The sequence below is a fragment of the Periophthalmus magnuspinnatus genome, chromosome 22 (genome assembly GCF_009829125.3).
Source record: "Periophthalmus magnuspinnatus isolate fPerMag1 chromosome 22, fPerMag1.2.pri, whole genome shotgun sequence".
Classification (NCBI taxonomy): Eukaryota; Metazoa; Chordata; class Actinopteri; order Gobiiformes; family Gobiidae; genus Periophthalmus; species Periophthalmus magnuspinnatus.
In genome coordinates, this window is record NC_047147.1 from 12,775,514 (window position 1) to 12,801,820 (window position 26,307).

Genomic DNA, 26,307 nt, shown 5'->3' on the forward strand with positions numbered 1-26,307 from the left:
TTTGGTTTCTTCAGTTGCCTTTAATGGGCTTAATGGGAACTTATCAATGGATTAGAAATGTAAGGTACTCAAAACAGGAAACATAAGAGAGACAAACAGTTTACTTTAGGATACGTTAAGTGCTTTTGTAAAAAGTCAAAGTCTTACAAACATGCAAAGATAAATACAATAGAACATGGTGAAAAAATGCATTTCAAAAAGTCATGGATTGAGTACACAAACATCTGAAGCCATTTCAACTGATAATATTGAAATTATTTAAAAGAAACAGTTACAATTTCAGTGTAAAAAGTGTAGATTTGGACTGGAATGGGAACGATCAGTGGTTCACCCGACACTTGCATGAGCGAAATACACAACATTCTCAAGTGCTTGTACATGCAAACAAGCACAATAATGAACAAACACAGAAACACTCATTTAATAACACTTCTTACAAACATTGAAAAGTTAAGCAAACTGATTCACAACATTCAGTCAAGTGCATCTTTTGAAGAGTTTTGGAATAGTGGAGAATCGTTTGAAGGTGAAGTCCAAGCTTTTCTCATATTCTTCAAGTGCCACTGGGGTGGGTTTAAATCTTTTTACATAATTTCTATCAACACCAAATGAAAATAAATCAGCATCCAACTTAAGGCAAAAAATGAACCTTAAGGATGAAAATGATGTACCTCCTGGTTAGATCTGAGGGATGTTGCCAATGCGGGGCTCGTGAATCTCGGGCTACTTCAGATACGAGACTTAGAAGCTCCCCCATCACATCTGTAGGACAAGAACACTGGAGCAGGTGAGTGAAATGTAGGAACATTTAGGTTTACTAACGCCTTTTAAATTAAATCTTAAACTTAAAAAATGTAATCTCCTTAAAAATTAAAGAACTATCATGGCAGAAACACACAGGAATTACTACTAAAAATAATAATTTTGCAAGGCCAACTACAGTAGAAACTGATCTAAATTGACCACATTTTAATACATTCTGAAACATTTATGTCTATATTATATATGTCTATATAATTTGTTCAAAGTCTTCACCTTGAGTGGAGGGCTGCTCATTCATGTGCCTTGTTACAGCACTGATGTATTTTCTCTTTTCCTCCTCTTCTCTTTGGAGAGAAAATCAGACATACAATAAACTCAAGTATTTTAGGTGAAAGCTCAGCATTAAACCAGCACATAAATATTATCATTACCTCGCTAACTGTGGTCTAACAGCGCCCTCTACTGGAGCAACAGAAACTGCAGGCACCACAGGAACGACCACTGATTTGACCTGAAACAGAAAAGAGAAATGAACACAACCTGGCAGCAATCTTAAACACACGACAAAACTTTAAAGAGAATTTAGCTTCAAAACCACTTAATAGACACAGTTTTGTTTCGTTTCACAGCGTAGAAAAAAATCTCCTTGGTGGAAAGGGGCACTTAATGTACAAATGTATGAATGGGGTGGGGGATTATATTATATTATTTAAAAAACAGGTTGAATTGTTCAAATAAGAAAGCTATTGTTCCAAGAAAGGTCAAAGACATTTATTTTGAATATATATATATATATATATATATATATATATATATATACACACACATACATACACACACATATGCAGACTTTTGATTATTTTTTTTTATTTTTGAAAATTCCCAAGCCAAAATTCCCATGGGAAATGTTTTACCCTAATGCAACCCTAGTTATAATTAGACTAATGACGATGACTTGTTTTTTGTTAAATAAAGGTTTAAACTGGTGTTCCTTTTGTATAAATAGTTTCTGCATTTTGTATGGAATTTTTTGGTGTTGATGACATAGGTGGAGGTATTCAGGTTTATAATTCACCACTTCCTGTATTGTAGTACCTGACTGTAATTATTACTTGGTGTGGCGGGGTAGTAGCTGTCCTGGTTTTATATCAAATACATAGAAACCTGTCATATGCACTTCAAGAATTGGCTCTGTTCTGTTGCCAAAGTTGATGATTATTGTTTTTGTGTTTATATTACAATGTAAAAATGGACCCTATGGTAAGTATTTTATTGATTGATTCTGCACATCCTTAAAATACTTCATGATGCACCACAATATCTGATGACTCTCAGACAATTACATAGGTCACTGGGAAAAGCTCAAAGTCTTCACAGGGCCAGAACAGATGAATTAAAGAGAATGTCTTGGGAATGAAATGCTAAAATAACAATATTTATAGAAATAGTGCAGGTAAATTGACTTGTAGGGCTCATACATGCGCTTGCAGGGCTTGTAGGGGTATTGCCTACATTAGCAGGAGTACCTGTACCTGTACTTGTAGAGGGAGGGTTGACTCCCACTCGCTGTGGTTTAAAGATTCTTCCACCCCACAAAGCGCAGAGGACTCAAATAGAGGAGGTCCAAGTTTGAGATCCTCTGGACTTTGGACGTCATCTGCTTCAAAGGACAGGGAAAAATAGCCATCGTCTCCTCTGTCCTGCAGGCACAGGAGACTGTCCACGTCCTTATCAAAAGGCACAGAGCTCCTCCGGCGGCTCTCCTCGGCCAAGAAACACCCTTCATCTGGAGAGGTGCACTTGAACCGCTTTGGTGTTGGTTCTGGAGTACAGTCATTATTGATCTGTATCTTCAAATTAATGTAACTCCTGTCTGACATCGCTTTTTCTGAAAGGACAAATAGATTTGTTAAATAGGCCATTGAAAGCATGCTATTAAATGAACACAGAGTAGGCCTACTGCGTGTGGGGCAGCGCCCTTACTCATGCAACAATATAAAACAACTTAAACTAAATACACAATTTAAGGGTATCAATACCTTAAACTAAATAGCACTTTAAGGGCATCCATACCGTAAATTCCATGTCAAAATCGTCTAAAATACATCATGAGCATTGTTGTTTCCGATTAGCTTTAAACAGCGTTTTCCTCACGACCTTTGGCTAACAGCATGTGAGGACAAACACACACAAAACCACGAATGCGTCTTTTAAAAATAAAGTTAAGACAAATTAATCAACCCTTTTCTGAACAGAGCAGATCCTCCACGCGCTCAGTTTGTTGTGGCACAAACGGCTCGTGGCGCACATGGAGTTAGCTTTAGTACAACACATTTAACAGCACATCTGTTACCACATTTATCATCCACTTAGGTCAAATATAACATCACCGATTGTGGAATTAAGTTAGTTTAAAAATAACTACAAAAAAGTAAGTTATTAAAAGCGTATTTATTTTCCATTATTGTCCATTACCTTTGACAGATGGAGGTGTGTCAGTCTGGCCTTTGTGGCGGGTGCGTTTGCACCGTGCACTTTATGCACCACATGGTTTTCTTAAACTTTATAAATGAAGAAAAAAAAAACACACTCATGATCTCGACTCGTTTCTACTGGAGTTTATGTAAATAAGATTTAAATTAAATTCATACATGAAAAGTCACACTGTCTGCAAGTTTTCCCTTGGCCATGAACAAAGTGAAAAATATAGTAGGCTAATACAACTGTTAAGTGTGACCTAATCACAAGCTGTGTAACACACATTCAGCAGAAAAAAGGATTTTGAACCTCTGGATGAGTTAAAAATATTAGGAGACCGTTTCACACTGACATGTTGTAGATTTGAAATAACATTTGTTGTTTTAGTAGTTTTGAATGACAAAAATGATACTCTTAGGTCTGAAAATATTTTTTAATAGAAAATTAGAAAACATATATTGCTAGCTCAGGGGCAGGTTAAGATCATGTTATATTTAAATGTTTCTTTACTTCTGCCATGTCCAGTTTATAAATGTAATGCTACTGACCCCTGCTCCAAGCCAAATGTCTCCACTGGTAAACAATAAATGACCCGCCTGAACTCTACTGAATGAGCCTGCAATTCCATTGAACCCAGATGTAGCCAAATTAAGAGTGATGAACATCACTTATCAGTCTCATACACAGTGTTCAGACATCAACATAGGTAACCCACATTCTGTCCCTTTGGCCTATGCTACGATACTCTAATGGTTAGTAATATGTAATCAGTTTGGTTTGCAGTCAAACACAAAATGGCTGAAAACAATTAAGTTTAGTGACATCAATCATTGCTGAGACTTATGTAAAACGTGTGCTTTTTAAACCAATGGATGCAGAGTGCAGAAATAGAATTTGCATTAGAAAAAAATAGGATTGTCATCTTTGTTTTCATTTACGCAAGTCCCATACAGTCTTTGACCACTACACACACACACATATTTAAAGCTCTCAATGCTTGACAGTACGCAGCATTGAATGAGAAACATAGGTAGTAACTTTGTTATTTCTGCTGTGATTCAGACTATCCCTTGCAACGTCTCTTAAGTTTCTTCTTTACATTTGTTATCTAAACAAGCTGAAGCAGCAATTTTCCCCTTTACAGATGCAGTCCATTTTAGTCCTGTGTAACCGTGTGCATAATATACCCTCAATGTAACACACAAGACAAAAGTACACACATACCACATACATGAGCATGAAGCACAGTAAAAGAAAGAATACACTGACCGTAACAAACATTAAATAAACATGGATTTGGTACAAAAGGGGATCAGGAGTTTGTATTGCTTTGGCGAATTTTGTGAGCAGCCTCTTCATGTTTCCACCCATGGCTGTAACAGCAGAAAATATCAGAGCGCCACCAAGTGGTACCCATGAAACGACTTGGCAGTAAGGCAAGGTGCAGAACCTCAACCAAGAGTCCTTTGTCTTCCCTCATCACTAGCTGTGTGTTTTTAGCAGTTTTTTTGAGTCCAATTCTCTCCTGGTGAGTGCTTCACTTTAAGAGCCCAAAGTCTGTTTGTGCTGGGAAGTCCTCTTGGTCCCATTTGCCCGGTGACAGGCACTCCTCTGTGTTCAAGTCCTGAGGATTCACCCCAATGTCCAGGACCTGGGGGTTAGTGCGAGACTCAGCGAGTCTGTGGGGAGCAAATTAAGCAGAAACATTCTGGTTAGTTTTAACCTAATAAAAACATCAAAAATTGTAAATATACATGAGAATAATTGTGATTTAATTCATCACACAATAATATGTCATGAGATGGCGAAGGTGCACTAAGCAGATGGAAACAGCTTACAAATATATTAAAACAGAGAAAATGGAAAACTATGTAAATAAAATTAACTCTCTTATTACAAAGTTACTTTAATTCTTGGTGAAAAAAAACAGATGAGCATTGGTGGAGTTCACTACACTCAGATGATGTTACCTGAGTAGGACTCAAAGCTATCCAGACTGCGGCTGAGGGTACAAAGGAAATGCCACAGGTCAGTTCAAATCAGGGTCTGCCCAAGTTCACGTGTTTCAGTTTCAAAATCTAAACAAAGTAATATTCTACCTAACGTGATAACTTTAAAATGTCACATTAAATTCTGGCCAGCAGATGGCAGTAAATCACCATTGGCAAATGTAGAACTCAAGAAAAATACACTTTCTTCCTGCAAGAGGGAAAAATATGTTCAATAGATGTAATGTGGTCAAGTGTCTGGGGGATACATTCAGTGTACTAGACTTGTAATGCAACTATGAGCTAATATCTGTTTTTAAAATGCATGTTGTTTATCAAGAGGAAGCATCTAGATTAATCAGAGGGAAGCAGATTAACAGCATCGTGGTGTAATTACTGTGTGGAGGCAAATACAAGCTCAAAGCCGAACTGAAATGGCCTATTAGTACTTGATTACCAAAACTGTCATGGCCACAAATGACCAAACAGAGGGATAAAATAAACACTTAAAATAATGACCAGTACCAACAAATATATAAAGCTGTGGCTAAAGTAAGGCCAAGGGCCTTATGCGTTATAATTCTAATAGCATTTTATTTTATTAGTCAATGTTTAAGGTTATATACCATTGTGAAGATACACAATCCACAAGCTGTAAGTAAACAAAGTATCTGATAGTTTTGTGACAGAAGGGTGATGGTGTTTCTTGGCTCAAAGCTCTAAACCAGAACAATCCCAGGCAGAGTTCAAACCATTTTACAGTTATGGCACAGTGTATATCACTGCTGTTTGTCCTTGAGCACATAGGGGTGAGAGGGTCCATATTAAATCAGTGTGCTGGTAAAGTGAGCCTACAAAAGCAGCATGACTCAGGCTGGGTGTCACCCACCAGGCCCAGTAACAGAAGCCTGTCTGTAGAGTGTGGGACAGCAGCGTATACAGACCAGGGGGAGGCTGTGTTTAGCACAGGAGCACCCAAACCACAGGAGCCTGTTTCAGCACAACGCCCTGTGTGTACTTGGCACAGCTGCTGGTTTAGGGAAACCAGCCTGCAATTATTCTCACCTGGAGAAAGCTTCATCCAGCCCATCCTCCAGCTCCTGTTGAACAAAAATATGTTACATGAGAACTAAAATGGTCAATTATAGATATATTACAACTTAAAACTGTACTGATTAAAATGTCGGATGGTATTTGTCCAACACCTTCTGCTGCAGTGTAACCATGGATAAGGTAACCTTGCTCAATAGGCTATTGTGCAGCTAAACGAAGCTCCAGTCTCTTTATTGAACCCACTGCCTCGAATACAACAGGTGCTGTACATCACTGAGGTCAATTATTCACAGCTCCCCTTTTTAAAATAGTTCATCATTTGTCTGTTACAGTTTAATCAAGGCTCCACAGCTGAAAGTATGTGGCCAGCTTCTCCTTACCCAAACAGTATTGTTGTTCTCTGCGGCGTGATTATGCTCCATAAAGGGATCGGAGTCTGTCCGTTTTGTTCCTGAGTGGACCAGTGCCACGCTGGCCCCTTCTGCCAAATCCAGAAGTTTTCCTGTGGCTGCTTCTGTAACAAAACACACACAAAACTATGGTCATAAATGCATCCATGTGAGACTTTCACACCTCCATTACAGTCAATGGCTGTGTACATTAGCAGCGCTTCTCCAGGGATTGAGCATAATTATCAGGATAAACATTTTAGGTCCCTGCAGTGATCAGGCTAATGGGACAGTAGTATAGAGGAAGGGTAACCTTCTGACCCCACTCCTCTGTGAGGGGATTGGATTATAATGGCCCCATCATTAATGTGCAGCTGTATAATAGACGTCATCAATTATATTGTGATTAACACAATGTTTACAAACATTTTCTGCTCTAAGACCATTTTTGTGTACACAGACGGCCTTAAAATCTTTATACGTGCCAACAACCACATAAAGACATTTCATTCTATATTGGGAATACATTTTTACAGTACATAGCACACAACAATAAAGCATGAGCCTAAACTATAGAGGCTATAGAGGCTCCAATCATTCAAACAGGAGCAGTCATTTATTTCAAGTGCATGACTAAATGTATGAGTTAGAGTGTAAGGTATTACCAAATGCAGTGTCTGCAGCCTAGGTACATTAAACAACAATCAGCCGACACTGGGGATGTTACACGTTTGTGCAATTGGGCACTCCCAGTGCAATACCCTAATGTAACTACAGGGTTACATAGTGTCTCCATGTGCAGTCACAGCACAGTCTGGTGCCAAGGGAGAGCTGAAAATATCAGGCCTGGTCTCGTGAACATGGCTGACTCACCTCTAAGAATGGCACTGATCCTAAGAGCCGAACAGAGCCATTACCATGTAATCTGAGTCTTCAAAGAGATGCTTCCCAGAGCCCAACACATTATGTTCATAGTGATGATAGTTACAATAAAAGTACTCAGCCCGTAGCTTGAATGGACATTTTGTGAAATAATGGCCACTGACTAACCCAAACCATTTTTTTGTCAGTGAATTTGCCCAACTGACTAATTGCTGGAATAACACTGAAATTATGTGCTTTATCCCCGTCTCTGAGGTGTATGGGGATCATCCTTAAAATCATGTTGTCATGAAATCAAACACCAAAAGGTCTTGGGTCAACAGGTAAATGCAGCATCACGTCAAATTTCAGAAAATTTGGGTCTAAATAAATGCCATAATTCCAGTCCAAACTCATATTTCTGTTTTGGCTTCAATAAAGACAAAAGGGAGAAAATTCCAGTATGCCATTTTGTTGTCATTCAAAAAGCAAGCACAGACATTCACCAACAGTACAATGCAACCGTGAATGGCTTTAGAGAAGTATTGGTGTTCTGAATAAAAAGACTTATCATATCATTTCATGCCATTCAGTCAAATATACACTGAACCTGAAGGTTTTCTACTCCAGTAAACCACAACAACAACACTGATAAATAGGCCTGACTTGCATCTTAAGACCTGGACCTAAAAAATAAAATGAGCAATGAGGTCACATAACATACTAACCACTACTGTATATTATAGTAAATTACCTAAATAAATCATTTTGCTGTTACATATAAAATATGATAATATGATACTCATTACTACCACTACACTCAGTATAACCTAAATATGTAATTTTTTTGTCCACGTTTCTTATAAAAGCCAAGGGATAAGCACAAAGCTGGATTTCATATTCAGCTAATAGAATATAGGCCAAGATGAATGCTCCCTGAGGCTACAGAGATGACCACCTCACCTCCTCCCTTCAGGCTGGACAGGCTGGTCGAGCTCTCGGATTGAGAATGGCTGCCTCCTTCTCCATCTGAACCTGACTTGACACGTTTCTCTTTCTCTGTAACAAACAAAAGAACATAAAAGTTAATTAAAAATTGTTTTTTCCAAGACTACTGCATTGAGGTTTGATTAGAAGTTGCTGTCAGTATAAATGTGTTTAACCAACCAATCATTCTTGATGTGAAAACAAATTCACAAAACTGAATGGGAAGTTAAGTAGAAGAGCAACACACTTAAACACATGTAAAGACAAAAAGAGTTCTACGTTTTCACAGGAGTGTAAACATGCCAAATATGTGATTAAGTCATGAGTCACATGCAAACTCATCCTCTCAAAGTAAGTTTTCTTTATGTCACATTATTGGCCTTGCATTTTAAGACAGATAGTGATGCTACATGGACATATGAATGAGATTTTATTATGTCATTAACTAGCAATAGCACAGTTCATTAGTTTATTTATGGGTTTTGGAGTGAATCAAAATTAATGAATGAAATAGAAAAAAGCATTAAAATGGTAAATGCAAAATATGACCTTCTCATGTGAGATAAAAAAAAAATAAAAATAAAATAAAAATAAAAATCAAACACAACTGAGCATTTATCTTAGTGAATAGGAGCGCACTGCACAATAAACCCCTCATGAGTTCAAATATATTCCGTTTTTGTAATATCAGTTTCTGTGAGGTGAAGTGCATTGACGCAGCTTTATGAAGCAGCTAGGGTGGTTTCTTTTATCTTTAAAACATGCATTCATCCTGAAGGCAACTAAATGCAAAGCTGTAAAAATACTTTAGGGCACATGATCCATTTGTGGAAGTCTCACACTTTCTTCCAGCTGAAACTAGAGATTAGAGTCTATCTCTGAAGACACCTTTGAGACGGCCACATTAAAGAGAGTCCAAAACGAGAACAACACCTTGTTTTCTCTGAGCCCTGGTGCTGTTGTGCAGAGTTACAAACATGTCCCTAGGAGTCTTGGTCTCCCCGCGATCTTCCTCTGCAGCCTGCCGCGGTGCCAAACTCTGCTTAACTTAAGTTAAAGATTCAGCAGTTCAAAGCTGCCAGTGCTGTTTACACAGAATCATTGGTGGACTTCTTATGAATAGCAATGGGAGCTGCATCTTACCGAAGAATGTGGGTCAGGATGTGTGGTGGGCTGTGGAGATCTACTGTGGGAGGTGGAAATGAACCTGGAAGATGCAGCGAGAAAAGACTGAGCAGCGCAGTACAGCAGCCTCTCTCTTCATTCTATAAAGCCTGAAAACTCTGCAGAGCTGCCACCACTATTCACCGATTTGAACCATGAGTATACAAGTGAGCTTTGTCGAAACCACAAACACAATGTTGTCTTAAAGATAAATATATGCAGCAACCTATATGTATGGCTGGATATTGTGACAGTAAATGAATGATAGAGAACATAACCACATGAAAAGGAGTTTGAAGTCAGACAGGCATCATCCTGTAAGAGTGAAAAAATTGATCATTATATTGTATTATGCATTTATGTTCCGGTCAGCATACATTTGAATCAATCTCAGTTGAGTTGTCATGCACATGGTCATCAATATCAAACTCTAAAAACTGAAATGGAAACAAGATCATAATAAAACCATTTCAGATATGACCAGAGAAGGGCGAAAAATGTTGGTGGAATGTTTGTGCAATGACTAAATGAATGTGCATTTCGTGAGACAAAATCAATGGCATCGACAGTGAGGCTCAATCTCACTGTGACACGTGGAACAATTCATATTCTCAATCTGTAGCTCCTGGTATGCCCCACCCTCCCTGTGTCTGTGTGTGCCATCTCTGCTGTACCATCCCCCAAACCCCATCTCATCTCCTGCACCCTTCAATAAAACTAGAGAGCACAGAGGTTGGGGGTGAGGTGAAAGAAGGGGGTTGGGGGAAGAGGAAAGGTGCCAGGTGCAAAACAAAACAAAAACAAAGAATAATGATTTAATCCACAGTCACCAGTGAAGCAGAAAAGGCAGGGGGTTGTCAATATGGACCCATGTGGATGAGCTCCCCTTTCATGTGCTCATGTGTCTATAACAGAGTCATACATGCATTAAATTAAATGCATGTTCTGCCTAGGTTAACAAAAATGATAAGAGTATGACCAAATGCAGCTTTGTCTTAAGAGGTGGGATACGAATCACGGTACCTCACCATTTAAAAAATTTGTCCATATACAGCATGTCTGACAATGCCTGTGTCTCAATACAACAATAACCACTAAAATGTAAATGAGAACCTTATTTCACAGTTTTGTAAGGAACAAAAAAGGGTTAAACCCATGTTAACAACAGGTTTATTAATGGTTCTTTTTATGTCAGATCCCACACAACCCTTTGAACATGCAAGCCAATAAGAGTGCAGTTAAGGGGGAATCCTAGCAGCCACGCACCAGAGTCTTACCCTCAACAGAATACAGTTAGTTTTACTGCGAGGAGTCCACCCCTGCTCGAGGCTAACCTCATCTCCCCCCTACACCTCCTCAGTCGATACCTACAGCAGTCTTTAACCGTGACTGAGCCTTCTATAATCATGAGGCCTCACTCTTTGGACTGATTTATGTGCCACCTGGGAATAGGGTCAGTTAAAGAGGTGAGATTCTTTGTGTTGAAGGAGCAAGAAAAAAATATTTATGTTTCTTGGATTTCACATGAGAGTGGGAAAACACATAACACAAAGTAATTTTTCCTTGTTGTCCTAGAAAAGCTGTAAAGAAACGGCCCTGTCTTTTCAATTGAAAACACACATTTACATAGCCAGTAGAAATCAGATAACTACAACAAACAACAAACAGATAATAACCCAATAAGATGAAGTAATTATAGGTTTGTGTTTACATACACGGCATAAATCTGATAACAAACATGTGGCAGTTAATGAACTTATAAAGAAGAAGTTAAAAGAGTTCATTAGAATAACTGTTGTATTTTAAAGACAAAGGACAATGATTTTTTGTGTGTTTACCACATTAGTTTGCAATTTTTTGCATAACTTTCTTTGCCAAAGTGTGAAAAGTAAAAGAAATTGGATTACTGTTTACATGACCATCACATTTGAAAAATCTTAATCCAAAAATAAAATAATGATCAGATTTTAGTGTGCATGTTAATATAGCCAATGTCTGCAAAAGGATGTGTGCAGTAGGTCTAGAGAATACAGTAGGGAGCCTTTCCACTCATCTGTCACACTGCTGTGGTAGTGGGGGGCGACCATGCGTACCTTCTTTGGCAGCCTGCCAGAATTCAAACGCCACTCTGAACGCCTGGGCCACAGTTAGGGTCACCGCCTGGGCCTGTGGGAAAGGACAGCCAACCGTGAGTTAAGTGCTATGAAGGAATAGCAAATATCTGCCGGAGAGGAAGTCCACCCCAGCACAGAGATAAAAAACAGGAAGTGACCACCAAACAGAAGGAGATGCTTGACGATGTTTAGAGAGAAGTAAGAGGAACCCGTGGCTGTAAGACAAGCGGTTTACGTAATTGTGAGCATAAACGAGACTATGGGTCACAGCTAAACCAGTGCAGGGAAGGAAGTGAAGGGAGTGGCCACCTCAGCGAGCAAACCTCTAGGGATGAAGGGAATGCCACAGTGTAATGACAGACACCACCTCCTCTATACATACTTACACTATACTTTACTATAATCTCAAAATAGTTATATAATACTAAATTTGCCTTTTTCACTCCAAACAGAAAATTAAGTTCCATCACATGGAGTATGCAGACATATTATTTGTTTAGTACCTGAAACACGAGATTAATTACTAGGATTCATTTAGTAGCCTGAATCTAGCAGAGAAAATTAAACATATATAACCACCTACTAAAAAGATGTGAGTGATTTTTTACTTTATCTTATTCTTTAAGATAATCAGGCCTGAAAACTTTTATCCAAAGAGACAGCTGTAGCGTGAAATAGGAAGAGGTCAGAGACATTCGGCGAGACATTGAGATCAGGAGGTGAAACCACAGCATCGAGCAAGAAGCGACCACGTACTGTATGTGCAATACTTATAACCACAGATGAGCTCTTTTGATTTTGTTTTAAACTTTTTTTCCTGCAGTTACAATACCCCATGGCATTATTATTTGACTTAACTGAATTTATTAATAAACGTGATTGAAATACACACTCACCATTTTTTTCTTGGTGCATAGGAAAGCATGGCACTCTAACGTCTCGTTGTGTTGGCTCTGGACGATGTAGGCAAACACTTTGTCGTGCATTTTATCTGCTGTGCAATAGGATATTCTGTGGAGGATATAGATAAATACGTTCAAGTCACACATTCATGAAGTCATCGCTCACCCACACAATTGTGTAACAGCTTTAAGCCCTTAAGCTTGCAATCTGATTTGAACCATTTAATATTTCCCCAAATGGTTGGCAACACACACAAATCCTAAGCCAGCATGCTTGCCAGCTGGGTGAGCAGGTATGGTGTGTGTGTGAGAGTATAGTGATCCTGGGTGGAACATGTGTACTGGACATCTGTGCGGTTTTACTAACAGTGATGCTGTTAGAGACTCAGATAAGTTACTGTCTCTCTCTCCCACCTTGTCCTGCTCTTAAACAGCTAACACACGCAGAGCTCTAAATTACAGCTGTTAGACTGTCCCAGCCTCTCAAGAATCTGAAAGAAGTTGCACAGTTAAAGGTGAGGTTTGTTGTGGCCCCAGACAGTGTAGACCTGTTGTGATTACATGTGTGGGAGCCATTCCTCTTGGTAGAGTGTCTCAGGTGCAGACAGAAACTTAAATCACATCCTTCCTCGCCAATATCTCATCTCTAAATTTGCATCCAGAGTGTTTAACCCAGGCCATAGCAACATTACACAGTTGGGGAGGGACACCCAAAGCAAAGGAGGAGGTCCTAATGAGCGTCTGCCATCTGTCCTTTCTTTCTCCTTCAAGCTCCAATGCTGTAGACAACTGATCAGTGTGTAAGCCATGAAATATAAGATGATAATGTTTGAAAAGTTAATTGAATTGACTGGTTTTGATCTTTCAGAAATGTATTTTAAGCTGCTGGTAATTGGAGCAGGATATACAAGAAACGCACTAAAAAAGAAAATAAAGACGGAAAACAGCCAGTTGTTTTATTTCTATTATACAAATCTAATGCAACAGATGGCTTGTGTCAAACTGCCTTTCTACCTGAAAAGACAAATATAATTAATTTCTATTAAAAGCCACTTTAAAACTCTAGCCAAATAGTTTACATTTTTAGTTGAAAATCTCTTTTATTCTTGATCCCTGAAATTGCTCTTGTAATTTGGAGGTAAAACTATAGCCATTATCATAAGGATTTCTTATCCTGCCTTGTCTTAATGGGACTATTTGAACTCTCTGGCTATGCAAATGGCAAAATCCCATCTTCCCTCGACAGAGCAGACTTCTAAATGTGAAATTTAGTCTGTGTCATTTAACCTCATCTGAAGACTAGTGGAGCTTTTAGTGGAGCAGCTGTATGTCACACACCTACTGAGATTATTGATGGTTCGCTAACGATTGGATTCTGTCACAGCATGGCCTTAAAGAACCTCCCCACACTCACTAATATAACAAGAGCCTGCATTTCTTTTTGAATGATTTGTTAAAATAGGAACCTGTGGTCCTGCCTACTTCGACTGGTCCTTCTTTTCACAAGTGTTAAAAAAATGTAATCTTCAATGAAAATTGCATTGAATGGATCAAATCAGTATACAGCGAGCCAAAAGTTCGAATCTCTATTAATGAAACCCTCACAGACCTTTGGTCTGGTTAGGGGATGCCGTCAAGAATGCCCCTTGTCTCCAATTGTGTTTAACCTGGTAATTGAACCCTTCGCTGAGACCATAAGACATAACAATGAGATCCCTAGAATCACAGTTGGAAAGGTGGAACATAAGATTAATGTAATTAAAATTAATATATTACCTTGTTTCATATACCTGTATCAATCATTACCATGTTACACTGATAAATCATTCTTTAAATTATTGAATAAACATATAACCCAATTTATCTGAATTGTCTACAAGACACCATCCAAACCCAGAGATAAAGGGGTATTGGAGCTTCCAGACTTCCAACTGTATTACTGGTCATGCCAAGTACAAGCTATGTTTGGCTGGCGTGATACGCAAACCCACTGGACAGTCATCAAAAGAGAACTTTGCTCTCCTGCTCTATTGGCTTCATTTCCATTTATTAATATGAAAATGTTACCTCCTATACAGAGTATTTATGTTGTGTATAACATTCTGTGCGCTTGGCAAGAAGTTAAAAAACACTCTGGCCTTTCAACATCTATATCAATGTTCACTCCACTATCCTCAGAACCTGGCCTCCCACAATTGAAAAATCTTTGTTGGTAAATTGGAGAAAATTTGGACTAATGCAGTTTCATCAATTATTTAAAAACATTATATTTACAAGAATGATTTGGATTACTAAAGCAAGTTTTTTTTATAAATTCTTAAATACATCATTGTATTACCATGCTAATTAACCAAAAACATTTGTCAATGGAGGTTTCAGAGTTAGAGAATATGCTAGCGGGTGACTTCTAAGGTCTATAAATTCCTAGCTAAACAATAGGGGTCAGCTCTTCCTTCTTTAAGACATATGTATATGACAAAAAGACTTGGGTGTTGAATTTAATGACGAGCAGTGGAGTAATATTACTAATAGTGTCTTTCTAAAAATGTCAATAGAAAATGCAATAGAAAATTAGAACAAAATTATACATTCTTGAGTAGAGTGTATCTGACCCCACTCTGGAGACAAGCTAGAGTATATTTTACTCATCCTAAATGCAATAGATGTAAATCTCACATAGGATCTAACATACACATGTTTTATGAATGTAGTTCATGAAGGGAGTTCTGGAATGTAATACATGACTTTACTGAGCCGCATGTGGCTCTTTCATCCTTAGACTGCGGCTCCGTGTGGCTTGGAGAAATTTACTTGAAGTTCTTTTTTTTAAATTGCAATTCTAAATTGGAAGATCATTGTGATCTTGAAATATTAAAATAAAATGATATTTTATTATTTTCATTACTCAAAATAAGTGTTACAGTCGTGGAACTATCTTAAAAAACAAACACCGCTCACGCCTCACAGACAACAGCTTACAGTCCTGTGTAAAGATGAAAAAGCAGCCCTGATTTGCAGATGCTGTGTGCAGAGGTTCAGGAGCAGAAGTCCCGGTGCCCATCTGGGCAGGAGGGGTGGGAGGGTTGGAAAATGTTACAATGCTTAGAAATTCTTTAGAATTAGAAATTCTTATTAAAATAATAGAAACCTGTAAATGGAGATGTTTTCAATGAGCTGGTTGGAGGCACTGTCGTAAAGGATGATTCCACGAGGTGAGACCGTCAGTGTCACCTTCTGGAGTTTTTTCCCACTGGCTTTGGCCTACAGGAAAGAGAAAGGAACCTGATAAATAACTGCAAGTCTGACAATATTTTATGGTCATCAAAAAAATCTATACCCTAAAATACTGAGTCAATACTGAAACTGGCATTAAAACTAGATACTTATTTGATATTGATTCGGTAAGAATAAATAGAATAAAGCTGGACCTTTCCTGATAGTTTTAATTAGTCTTAAGCTATACGGTTATGTAGATTTTTTGTTTACAATCTTTGTAAAACTAGGACAGCTAAAAGTTTAAAAGTCGATTAACAACTTTTGAGCTTCCACGTCATATACTGAAATATCACATTGTGAAACAAAAGAATGCATTAGTTTAATCAATAAGAGATGGTGCTATTACAGAAATTTTGTTTGGAGAAGAAATTCATACTAAAGACTTTTAGTAGAAGGTAAAACAGAGCAACTAATGATTAAACTAATATTTATTATGAGAAATTAATTTCTTATTTATACTTAGTATGTCATTTGCCCGGAGAGGGCCACGAGCAAACTGGGCAGGCAATAGATTATATCCAATCAGAGCCGCTGTCAGTCAGACCCAGAGGACGGTGTGTGGCTGTCTGTCTAACTTCATTATGCACCTCTCTGACAGGTCCAGTAACAAAGACTTTTTGACTTCTTTTCACAGCTGCAAAGACCATACAAAGACTTTTCATGTTTATGTGTTTAACTAAAGGGTTAATGTTAGGGATATGAAATAATTTGTTGCATGATTGTGTAAACATACAGCCATATTTTTAGCCTAATTATTCTTTTATTTCCATTAATGCCCATTGGTCTGTTCAAAAGGATGATCCAATGAGGACAAACGGCCAAATATCAGCAAAATTTTGTATGCATCAAAGATGGGACTGTTACCAAAATATCTGTGAAAAGCCTCGAATAACTGATAATCAATCTTTATTGTCTAAATGCTGCTTTGTGCCTTCTCCTCATCCTCTCACCGTGGCCACTATCCTCTTGACGGCGGCAGCAGACAGCTCCTCTCCTTTGGGCTGCTCCACCATGGTGACCCCGAGGTACTTCAGCTGGAACACCATGCCCTCCAGCAGAGTCTCCCTGGTGTCAGTCCAGTTCTCCGGCAGCTCTGAGTAACACAAACATGGCGAGAGAGCCAGTTAGGAAGGTGTGCTGTCAACCTCGTGTCACCTGCTTTTACAATGCCCCAGCGCAGCAGTCAAACAGATGTAATGAGCCAACACCACAAGAGTGTCAGCAAGGCCACAGAATGGAAAACAGGGACACATGGGTATAATAATGGAAAGTGCAGTATATTTCTACAACAAGTCAAAAAGTGTCATTAGAAGTTTTTTGGTGGAAGTTGAAAAAAACAAAAAAAGAACCAAAAATCTATCAAATAATAACAAGAGATAGTCAACAATCACATATTCCATACAAATAAATAAAATATGGTAAATGGTCACATACTTTTCCACCTGCAAGGCATTCAAAGCGCTTTACACCAAGGGACCACTCACCCATTCACGCACATATTCATGCACCAGTGCACACAGACACTGGGGGCATGGTGGGTTAAGTGTTTTGCCCAAGGACACAACGACAGCATTCCTCTGTGGTAGCTGGAATTGCACCACCAACCTGTGGATCTGACTGCTCTACCAATGATGTTTATGTCGAGAGCGAGATTCGAACTACCAGCCTTCAGATCAGTGGATCCGACACTCCAACACCAACTGAGCTACTGTTGCCCGAAAGTCTTGTTATAAAACACAAATTCAATTATTCAAGATGAAATCCCACAGAGATAACTAATAACTACACAACAGACAACTTGTCATCCATCACAGTTAGCCATAATTAGTTTAAAACGGAGGATATTGGATATTCATAACAATAATAACCATTTCAACTGCAAATTAACTAACAATGTCACACTAGGATTATTCAGAGAATGTTAGGGTCTTTTTAAAGTCGTTGAAAATGGCTGTGGAGTGTAACCACAATAATGAACGAATAAAAGTAGTAAAATAAAAACTGTATGTCTCATCATCCAAAACATGAATGGGTTTTATTACAGCTTTGATCAAATAAAAATGGAACAAACAAGTTCTGCAGTTATTATTTATTAAAGGCAGAACAAACTTGGTGGAAGTTGGAGCAATGGACATAAGCGTTTACTCACGCCATAAAACTACAGGTTGTTTTTAAAGCTCATAAAAGGTTTTATAGTGTGGCCACTCCGCCTCGCGATGATGAGATGCAGGACAGAGATCCATTTGTCTTCTTTAGAGGCCCATCAGAAAACACTGTCCTCCCCATCCCATTCCTGCCTGTGCGCTCCTCTTACCTCTTTTAGAATTGAAGAATATACTATTAATTATGAACCATGTGTTTACAAAATAAAGATTTGATAAGTATATGAACTAAACACGTTATTTTGTTCCATCTAATCAAAATTGTGGCTTGCTGGTAGGATTAGTGACAAGTCAGTCTGTGAAATCAACAGTGATGGCAAAGAAGTGAGTGAAGCATGAAATTACTTTAACTTTTGATTAGGCCTGTCACTAAAACACATTTTGTACGATATATTGTCACAGAAGAAATCCTGATAATATAGAATCTACTTAATGTCAATGACACACTAACCCTAAAGCAAGATAATTCCAGTTAACATTTTTAACTGCACATCATCATATGCTGCAACTATAGGAAAATGAAACACTTCAGTAGTTATTGAAGTTACTTAATTGACTTATTTGACTAATTCAGGTTAGATCTTATAATAAAAAATAACAAAGTTTCACTGCAGCAAAAAGATTAAGTTATACTTTATTGTCCCTGTAGGGAAATTTGTCCTGTGCATTTGACACTTCCTTCAGTGCCATAGCGGCTTCACAGTCCAATGTTTGGGACCCATCTCTGATCGTGTTGCTATTTTTGGTCAGGACTACCTTAGCTGAAGTACATAAATATTGAGTCCCCCAATTTTTTTCCATCAAATGGTAAATGTTCACATTTTTGTATTGCGCTTTTCCACCTTCAAGGCACTCGAAGCACTTTACATCAATCATTTGCTGAACAAGAAGGTGGTATTAGCAACCATCTCGACAGGCCTACTTTTTTATTTTGTAATGCTATGGTATATAATATAATGTCATAAAGCAGACATTATTGTGCTTTTTTTTTTTTACCACTTACAGATCCCACAACTAGCAGACCTGGTTGATGTATTATTATCTTACAATCCACTCTCATATGGAACTCATTAAACCTGTTGGAGACCGTAACCAATAATGGTAGCCTTCTCTCTCCCACCAAACGCAGCCCAGTTTAGGAGCTGTGGTTTTTAATGCACCAAATATAGCCCTAACCAACCTGCACTTAAGCAAAGGGCGAGTCCAGCAGAGGGTCAAGGTCTTTGAGCTCCTAAATACAGGGGACACTCCTCTCCTATAGCCCCACATTCACTTAAGAGCTTATAAGTAGTGGCTGGGTGTAATAGTATCTCTGGGGAGGGATCACTGTGCTCTACATGACCTAAATTGAGTTACCAAGAGGTCCAAGGGCTCAGTGAAAGTACTTAATGAGGTGTAGCCACTTAAGACTTAACATGATGAGGATAGTGCAGGCGTGACCTTTAACCTCATCTCATTAATATCCACCTTATTCTGGCCCGCCCACTTTTACTTCTGACTCCTACTAACCTACAGTTGAGTTATGGTTGGGACTTTTGATTAAAAGGGAATCCCTTGCATTTAAATGGGAGGAGTTGATAAATAAAAGTCTTGCCGCTATAATATGATGTAAAGTAGGTCGATTTGTGTAAAATAGATTTGTGTAACAAACAGCTTTGTAAATTGTTTGCTGTAGAGATTGGCAGTCTTATGGGAAATACAACTGGAATGATATGTGGTGCCTGTAGCAACTTCCAGAATTAGGCAAATGTTAATATCTTCTTTTTTTTATGAAGGAGCTTGTAGGTATTTTTTTAATGTATAGAATTACCAGTGATTATTAAGCAAGCAAACAAGTAGGTGAAAAAAGTTTAGAAATGATACCAGAGGATTTATTCATACTGCTGCTGCACTATAATTCAACTTAAAATCCTCCTCAAGTCTCTCGATGGCCAAGAGCTTCACTGCCTTAAGCCCTGAGATACTAGAGAGTGTTTAAAGTACACACACAAGACACGGAAATGATTGTACAACCTTTGACTTGACTTTTTGTAAACCGGTTTTGAACTCGAGGTTTTTTAGTCAGATCAGATGTCATCTGCTTAATATATTCTGCAGGACAAAATCAGAACATTTTTTTATGAAACGTCCTATTATTAGTTGTGATCTCTCCACCAATGAGAGGTTCAAACCAGAGACCACTCCTACATTTTTGTTTCCCTTCAGATTTCTGCTATAATATGCTCTTGGGGGGCAGCCAAAAATAATAAAATAGACACCAATAACAGTTAAAAAGAAAAACGGGGTAGTGCTTTGTGAGAGCCATAATTCATGTTCATACTGGTCACATTTGCATTCACATGACCAACCCCCATCCAGGCTGTAGCTCTGTGCAGGGGCTCATCAGAGGAGCTTCAAAGGCTCACTGTGGACACTGGGATACAACTGAGGGACACTGTCAATAAAGATACATGCCTATTGTGAGACAGCGGGACTCTGGGTGTGGGGATTTAATCACTGAGCAGTGTTCTGGGCAAAAAGGTGCACTTGTGTTGGGGGATTCTGTTCCTGCTCGTCTCCATGGAGACATATTTAGTTTGCCTCAGTTTTATACTTTAACTTTCAATCAGCAGCTTTTATTGCCTTTAAAAAAATAAAATGTATTTTTACACCACTGATCTGACCTATATACTTTGCCTGAAGACATTACAGGCTTGTCATTATGGACACAGATCAATTTAATGCCAGGTGGCGGACCCTCTACTACAAAACGTGCACTTAGTGCACTTTCAGCAGGAGAATATCAACTGCCTCCAAAAGACCGAAGATTAAAAAAATATTAAAAATAAGCATGTGTTACACGCAACATCAGTTGACCCAGAGTTGGCTTTATTTTCCAAAATGTAAACAAATGTAGGTTCCTTCCGCTTCCAAACTTTTAACCAAATAGGAAACAGGAAGGTAGTAATATCCAGAGATATACTGATGTAGTGGCCAATAGTTACTTTTAGGTGTATTGGCTTTCAGCCTTTAATCTGCCCTGAAAAAACAACAACATATCAGTCAGTCTCTTGTAATATTCTAATCACGTATGAGGTTATAAAGACACAGGTCTGACCAAGAATCATCCATAGTACAGAGAAGGAGCTTAAAGTTGCAACACCTAAACTTAATATTGAGTTACTGATCAATATTTTCCAAGTCTCCACATTGACAAAACAGTGTAGTCCATTTCTCTCCTCAGCGGACATGTTTCAACAGCTCAGCACCAGCAAAAGGCTTGGCAGAAAGAGCGAGTAAAAAGAAAGAAAAGAAAACTTCACAGTGCCAGTTCCTCTCACCTGAAGTGGAGAGAAGGATTAAGAGAGCCAGTTTAATAAGCCAGGGACATCAGTGTGTGCGCTCCATGTTTGACAGCAGGGATAAGCTACATTTCACTGGAAGAAAAATGCCAACTTTACTAAACAGGAAAGGATAATAATGAGTCATTAAAATATCAAATATATGGATCTATTAAAAAAAAAATATATATATTTTAAGCTAAAGTGTTTTGGCCATCACCTCCATTTCACCTCAAAGAAACTAGCAGTGTGATCCCGTTGTCAGGCCAAATTGCAGTCACTAGAGCTGAAGAGAATTTATTGAAAGCCCCTCTTCTTTTCCCAATGGTTATTCGAGTCTGTATGATCCGTGACTATACAATTTTAATGAAGCTAAAGCTACACATGCCCTTACCCTTTTGATGCAACAAGAGATGTGGAGAGGGGTCTGAGAATTTTTAATCAAAGGGATTTTTGGATGATCTACCAGTGCACTATTACAGAAATAAGCAGAAGAAAGAACTGGGGGCATTTTGCCAACACAACCAACAAGAAGAATGCAATTTTAACATGAGAAGGTCAACAGTCTTTCCGGCAGCAACAGAAAACAGATACGCCAGCTGTAACAAAAACAGTGTATGAGAAAGAACTGTAAATGCAAAATCCCCATAGTTTAGGACTGTATGCCTTTAGCTGGTTAATCAGTTAATCAGACAACCAAAAACTGTATTGGTCGACTAGTTATTTTATTGAGATAAAAGGATTCAAATGCACAACAGCAGAAAGGAAAAGATTAGACTTGGGGCTGAAGTGAATAGTTTTTTTTTCAATAAAATAAAAAACAGTGCTTTATAGTCAGACTTGTAGGAGAAATATATTGAGATTTCCAGCACTAGGGGCAGATCGTCTGAGGCCCACAGATACAAACAAATGCTGTACAGGGCGACAGCGGCACAGAGCACCGCCACAGCTGCATCCACACTGTGTGGAGCTGTCAGCTCTCCAATCTGGCTCAGAGATTTACTGCCATTGTTGGGGAACTAACTTCACAAACTAGGAATTAGCTAAATGACAGGTTTTGATTTTTTTTTTAAGTAATGTGCCACCCTGGGACACAGCTGCTCCAGAGAAAAGAGTCAAAGAAAAACCTACAGTGTGTACAGAAAGCACTCAGACCCCCTTAAATGTTTCACTCTGTGTTATATTGCAGCCATTTGCTAAAAATCATTTAAGTTATTTTTTTTCCTCAATGTACACACAGCACCCCATATTGACAGAGAAACATGAAATTGTTGACATTTTTGCAAATTTATTAAAAAAGAAAAACTGAAATATCACACGGGCAACATATTCAGACCCTTTGCTCAGTATATAGTAGAAGAACCCTTTAGAGCACTGTATATACAACCTACAAGGCAACCAGGATGGGACTGTCAACGTTGGTGTGTCCAGACGAGGCGCCACTGCACAGGTGTGTCCCCAGTGTAGGGGTGTGTAGGTTTATGATGTGAGTCAAAGCAGCCTCTGCATTTGCTTTTATTAGGACAGTGAGCTTGTTTGAAAAATTAACATGTACTGTACATTGTATTGAAGTGATTATGATTATAACATGAATCAACAAAAGTCGAAGCCACATGAATCTCACCAAACAGAGGCTCTACACATCATTGTTTCAGAGACAAAGAGTCTTCTCAAAGGAAAGTGTGCTACGACACGAGGGATGTCACTGCCCGAACAAGGACTGGCCCAGAGCTACTGTTTCCAACATCAGCTACAGTAGCAGGAGGAAAGTTTAACATTTACATAAAACCAGAATGAGCTCATAATGTTGTTTGTCAACTAGCTTTGGTGCATTTATGTGTACAGTCTACCTCATTTTTTACATCAAAGCTTAGATAGTCAAGCCAACGTGATTGAGTCATCTGTCAGTATCTGCTAAATTCACACAAAAATTTTAAGTGAGTTGGAGAGAAAGCAAAATGTGTCTAGGGTTACAGCCAATGATCAAGGACACAATGTTCTGGCTGAACTGTTGGGGATCAAATGGCAGGTTTCATATTTGCCTATAACAGTCAGGGCTCACAGGGGCAGGACTATTTGATATACAGATTTGCTGTGAATTCTCCGGTTTAACTATTTAGTCCAATTGTGATTCAATTTATGTGAATTGAAATTCAAAAAAAGTAGGTTCAGAGTAGAACTTAGACATGAAAGTCATTTGAGGTTTGGCTGGGCATTCAACTAAATTTGCTGAACAGTTATTTGGTCATTCTGTGTTTAATTAAAGGTTTATAATTAAAAAAATTCTGCTATAGGAGCATCAAAATCTTATTACATGTTTGGTATAACATTTATGCAATAGAATAATATTTAATCAGCCAGCAATTAAGTATCAAACCCATGTTCAAACAGAGTGAACATATGTCTAGACATATGGCTAAAGGAGATTATATCAATTATTACCAACCAGGAGGGTGAACTTCGAGACACCACACTTCCAGACCATTTCCGTACAGACCTTAAACTGGTATAATGTTTCAAAGAGTGGGAACCAAAGATGCTCAGAGAAGACCAGAGAGTGAATCTGATGCCTCTTGTGTACTTTGACAGAGGGAAGGCATCACCAGCACTCTGCTGTGTCAGCTGTGAACGCAGTATTTTTAATCCATCCCAAGCAATTTATCTGTTTAAAAAGAAACAATGACATGGCATGAGTGTGCAGGCCAGTGCATGTGACAGCAGATTAGAGATATAAGGCTTAAGAAGACTCTAAATCAGAAGGGGCTTTACAACTCTGTAAAAAAATCCTGCAGCAATCACCATTACAGCTGAGGGGCTGCTTTGACTTTGTGCTGAGGACACACAGTTTTGGAGCCAGGGCTCCTCGGTGAGGTGAGATCTACAGCAGTTAGTCAGAAAATAAGATGAAACTTGAGTCTCATTGTGTTGCAGCTTAATTAGAGAGAAGGGCAGTGGCCACACATTTCACCATCAGAGCTAAGCTGTACAGGAAATGACATGGCTCTTACATTCTTGGCTGTGCACAGGAGAAGGTGTGCAATAGCAGGGCAAGCATGTATTAGTTTGCCTCACGTCAAGACAATGAAGCATAGTTTCAGTAGAGCAACATGTCTGAAGCTAGTCTGCATGTGAAGAGGAATGTGGTTGGACTTAGCAACTGTGACAAGCCCAAGGGAAACACTGATAATCTATGAAAATGTGTAAGCATTAATAGTGACCATTTAAACAGTGTAGGATAATCAAGTAGGCCTATTTGAAGACCTCTGCCCTCAAATCTTGAACATAATGGTAAACTGAGCCATCAGTTTCTAATAATAGGCATTGATTTGTAGGTAGCATTTGTAGCTAATTCCAAGTCAATAGTAGAAACTGGAAAGCATCAATCCTCCATTACAGCTGTGTGCACCCTCAGAGACACAGCAAAGCGTGGTCAATAATCTGTCTGACACGTGTGACATCTCTGTGCTCCTACTGAGAATCAAATGAGCTGAAACCATACGAGACAGTGTAATATCACAAGACAAGCTGCGGAATAAAATAATAATAATAATAAAACTGCATCTGAGTGGAAAATGACAGAACGTAAATGTCCAAACCTTCATTTTTAAGTAAATCCTTAAGTCGAATCTAAAAGGAATTCATTTTACAGAGTATCGCCTAGCAACAGTGCGTTGCTAAGGCAGTCCAACCTGCAGGACTGGACTGTGACTTCTCAGCTCTCGTCTCGATGCCTTTTCGCCCCATGTCTTTCCCCTTTACTACTCCAGTGACAATGATCATATTAATGTGGTGTGTGTTCGCTTATAAATGTCACACTTGTCTGTACGAAGTAACGAGACAGGCTGAAAGTTTTGTTCCTGGGTTTCCTCATTGGCTGTATATATAAAGATCTTCACAGTCTATGGTTTTCCTGTGTCCGCGGAGAAAACCATGTCATAACACCAGGCGTGTTGTGATCACTTGCTACTCAACAGGAGTCCCAATGCGCGACACTGCTCAGATGCCCTACCTTACAAGCTATAAGTTTGCTGTTGAAATATTTATAGTACAGTGAACAGTGGCTTTATACCCGAATGCACACTAGTAAGTAACTTAAGCTAATTAGTCATGTCAAGCGGCTAAACTGTCGGTTAGCCGCTTGACATGGCTAGGCATGTTTAGCAAAATTAGCATCGGTCAAATTACCGTATTATCATGTCTGCGGCAAATGATAGAATAAACGAATACTTACTTTTATGTCTTCCGGAAGCCCATGACTGTTTAGCGATACTAGGACTTCGTATAATTGCCCTCCCGGCAGATTTCAAAGCGTCCATGTCCAAAAAGTGGGGAGAAGAGCCCGACTACTGCGCATAAGAGTCCGTGGAAACACTTCAGTCTGCGTTTAACAATCCACTGTACACTGAAACTTTCTTCAGCCTCCCTGTACACGGTTAGGTTTCAATCGATAGCAGATCATCATGTTCGTCCCCCTGGGCGGTGTTATGTATGTAAATGAGCCACATACGCGTCGAGCAGCGGCGCGCTTGCTCAGGTCAAACCCTGTACTACCGTTGGAATCGCAGGCGCCACATTTTGTCACAAGTGATTAGGTAGTCACATCACGACCCATGATTACACCCCCATGCTTAATTCAACCAAAGCCCCTTTTTCTTCAAAGTGCAGTCAGTGCAGGTCGTTTTGGAAACGAACGGAGCGGGCACATGCAACATGTTCACGCTCGTGCCAGTAGACTAATCAATACATGTTTCTCTAAATTCTCTGGTAATAATTTGTAGACTATTGACACTGACCATGAGGCCGCCGAGCAAGTTTTGTGCAATAGTTGCACCATCAGATGCACCATAAGCA

The 26,307-nt window shown here is 38.9% G+C and overlaps 3 protein-coding genes across 4 annotated transcripts in view; all 3 read right to left on the minus strand.

Moving 5' to 3' along the window:
* Window positions 1–14: 14 nt before the first annotated feature.
* LOC129457323 (S100P-binding protein-like) lies at window positions 15–3,294 on the minus strand. The gene is made up of 6 exons (XM_055230900.1): window positions 3,238–3,294; window positions 2,295–2,650; window positions 1,194–1,273; window positions 1,036–1,106; window positions 672–762; window positions 15–595 (listed from the first exon to the last, which is right to left on the minus strand). Exons 2-6 carry the CDS (start codon window positions 2,640–2,642, stop codon window positions 478–480), a joined length of 708 nt encoding a protein of 235 aa, XP_055086875.1. The 5' UTR covers window positions 2,643–2,650; window positions 3,238–3,294; the 3' UTR covers window positions 15–477.
* maco1b (macoilin 1b) overlaps window positions 1,249–26,307 on the minus strand; it is a 34,664-nt gene continuing 9,605 nt past the window's right edge. Inside the window, exon 12 of the transcript XR_008649195.1 lies at window positions 1,249–1,263. The gene's annotated coding sequence lies outside the window, so the exon portion shown is untranslated. The remainder of the gene's footprint in view (window positions 1,264–26,307) is intronic.
* Window positions 3,196–26,005, minus strand: ldlrap1b (low density lipoprotein receptor adaptor protein 1b). 2 transcript variants are annotated; one of them, XM_033987646.2, is made up of 9 exons: window positions 25,688–26,005; window positions 16,925–17,067; window positions 15,847–15,959; window positions 12,693–12,807; window positions 11,776–11,848; window positions 8,495–8,590; window positions 6,662–6,795; window positions 6,294–6,328; window positions 3,196–4,919 (listed from the first exon to the last, which is right to left on the minus strand). In XM_033987646.2, exons 1-9 carry the CDS (start codon window positions 25,770–25,772, stop codon window positions 4,778–4,780), a joined length of 936 nt encoding a protein of 311 aa, XP_033843537.1. In that variant the 5' UTR covers window positions 25,773–26,005; the 3' UTR covers window positions 3,196–4,777. The 2 variants fall into 2 exon arrangements, with proteins under 2 accessions (XP_033843537.1, XP_055086874.1); XM_055230899.1 differs by having other exon boundaries at window positions 4,054–4,919; window positions 6,662–6,792; window positions 25,688–25,951.

Bases quoted from the DNA above. Each gene is read 5' to 3' on its own strand.
- LOC129457323 (XM_055230900.1), bottom strand. From the start codon at position 2,642: ATGTCAGACAGGAGTTACATTAATTTGAAGATACAGATCAATAATGAC. The intron at 1,107-1,193 runs GTAATGATAATA...TTCTCTCCAAAG, and splicing joins GTTAGACCACAGTTAGCGAG to AGAAGAGGAGGAAAAGAGAA. The intron at 596-671 runs GTACATCATTTT...TGGTGTTGATAG, and splicing joins CCCTCAGATCTAACCAGGAG to AAATTATGTAAAAAGATTTA.
- ldlrap1b (XM_033987646.2), bottom strand. From the start codon at position 25,772: ATGGACGCTTTGAAATCTGCCGGGAGGGCAATTATACGAAGTCCTAGT. The intron at 17,068-25,687 runs GTAAGTATTCGT...TGTGTTACTCAG, and splicing joins GGCTTCCGGAAGACATAAAA to AGCTGCCGGAGAACTGGACT. The intron at 15,960-16,924 runs GTGAGAGGATGA...TCTTTCCTGTAG, and splicing joins TCAAGAGGATAGTGGCCACG to GCCAAAGCCAGTGGGAAAAA.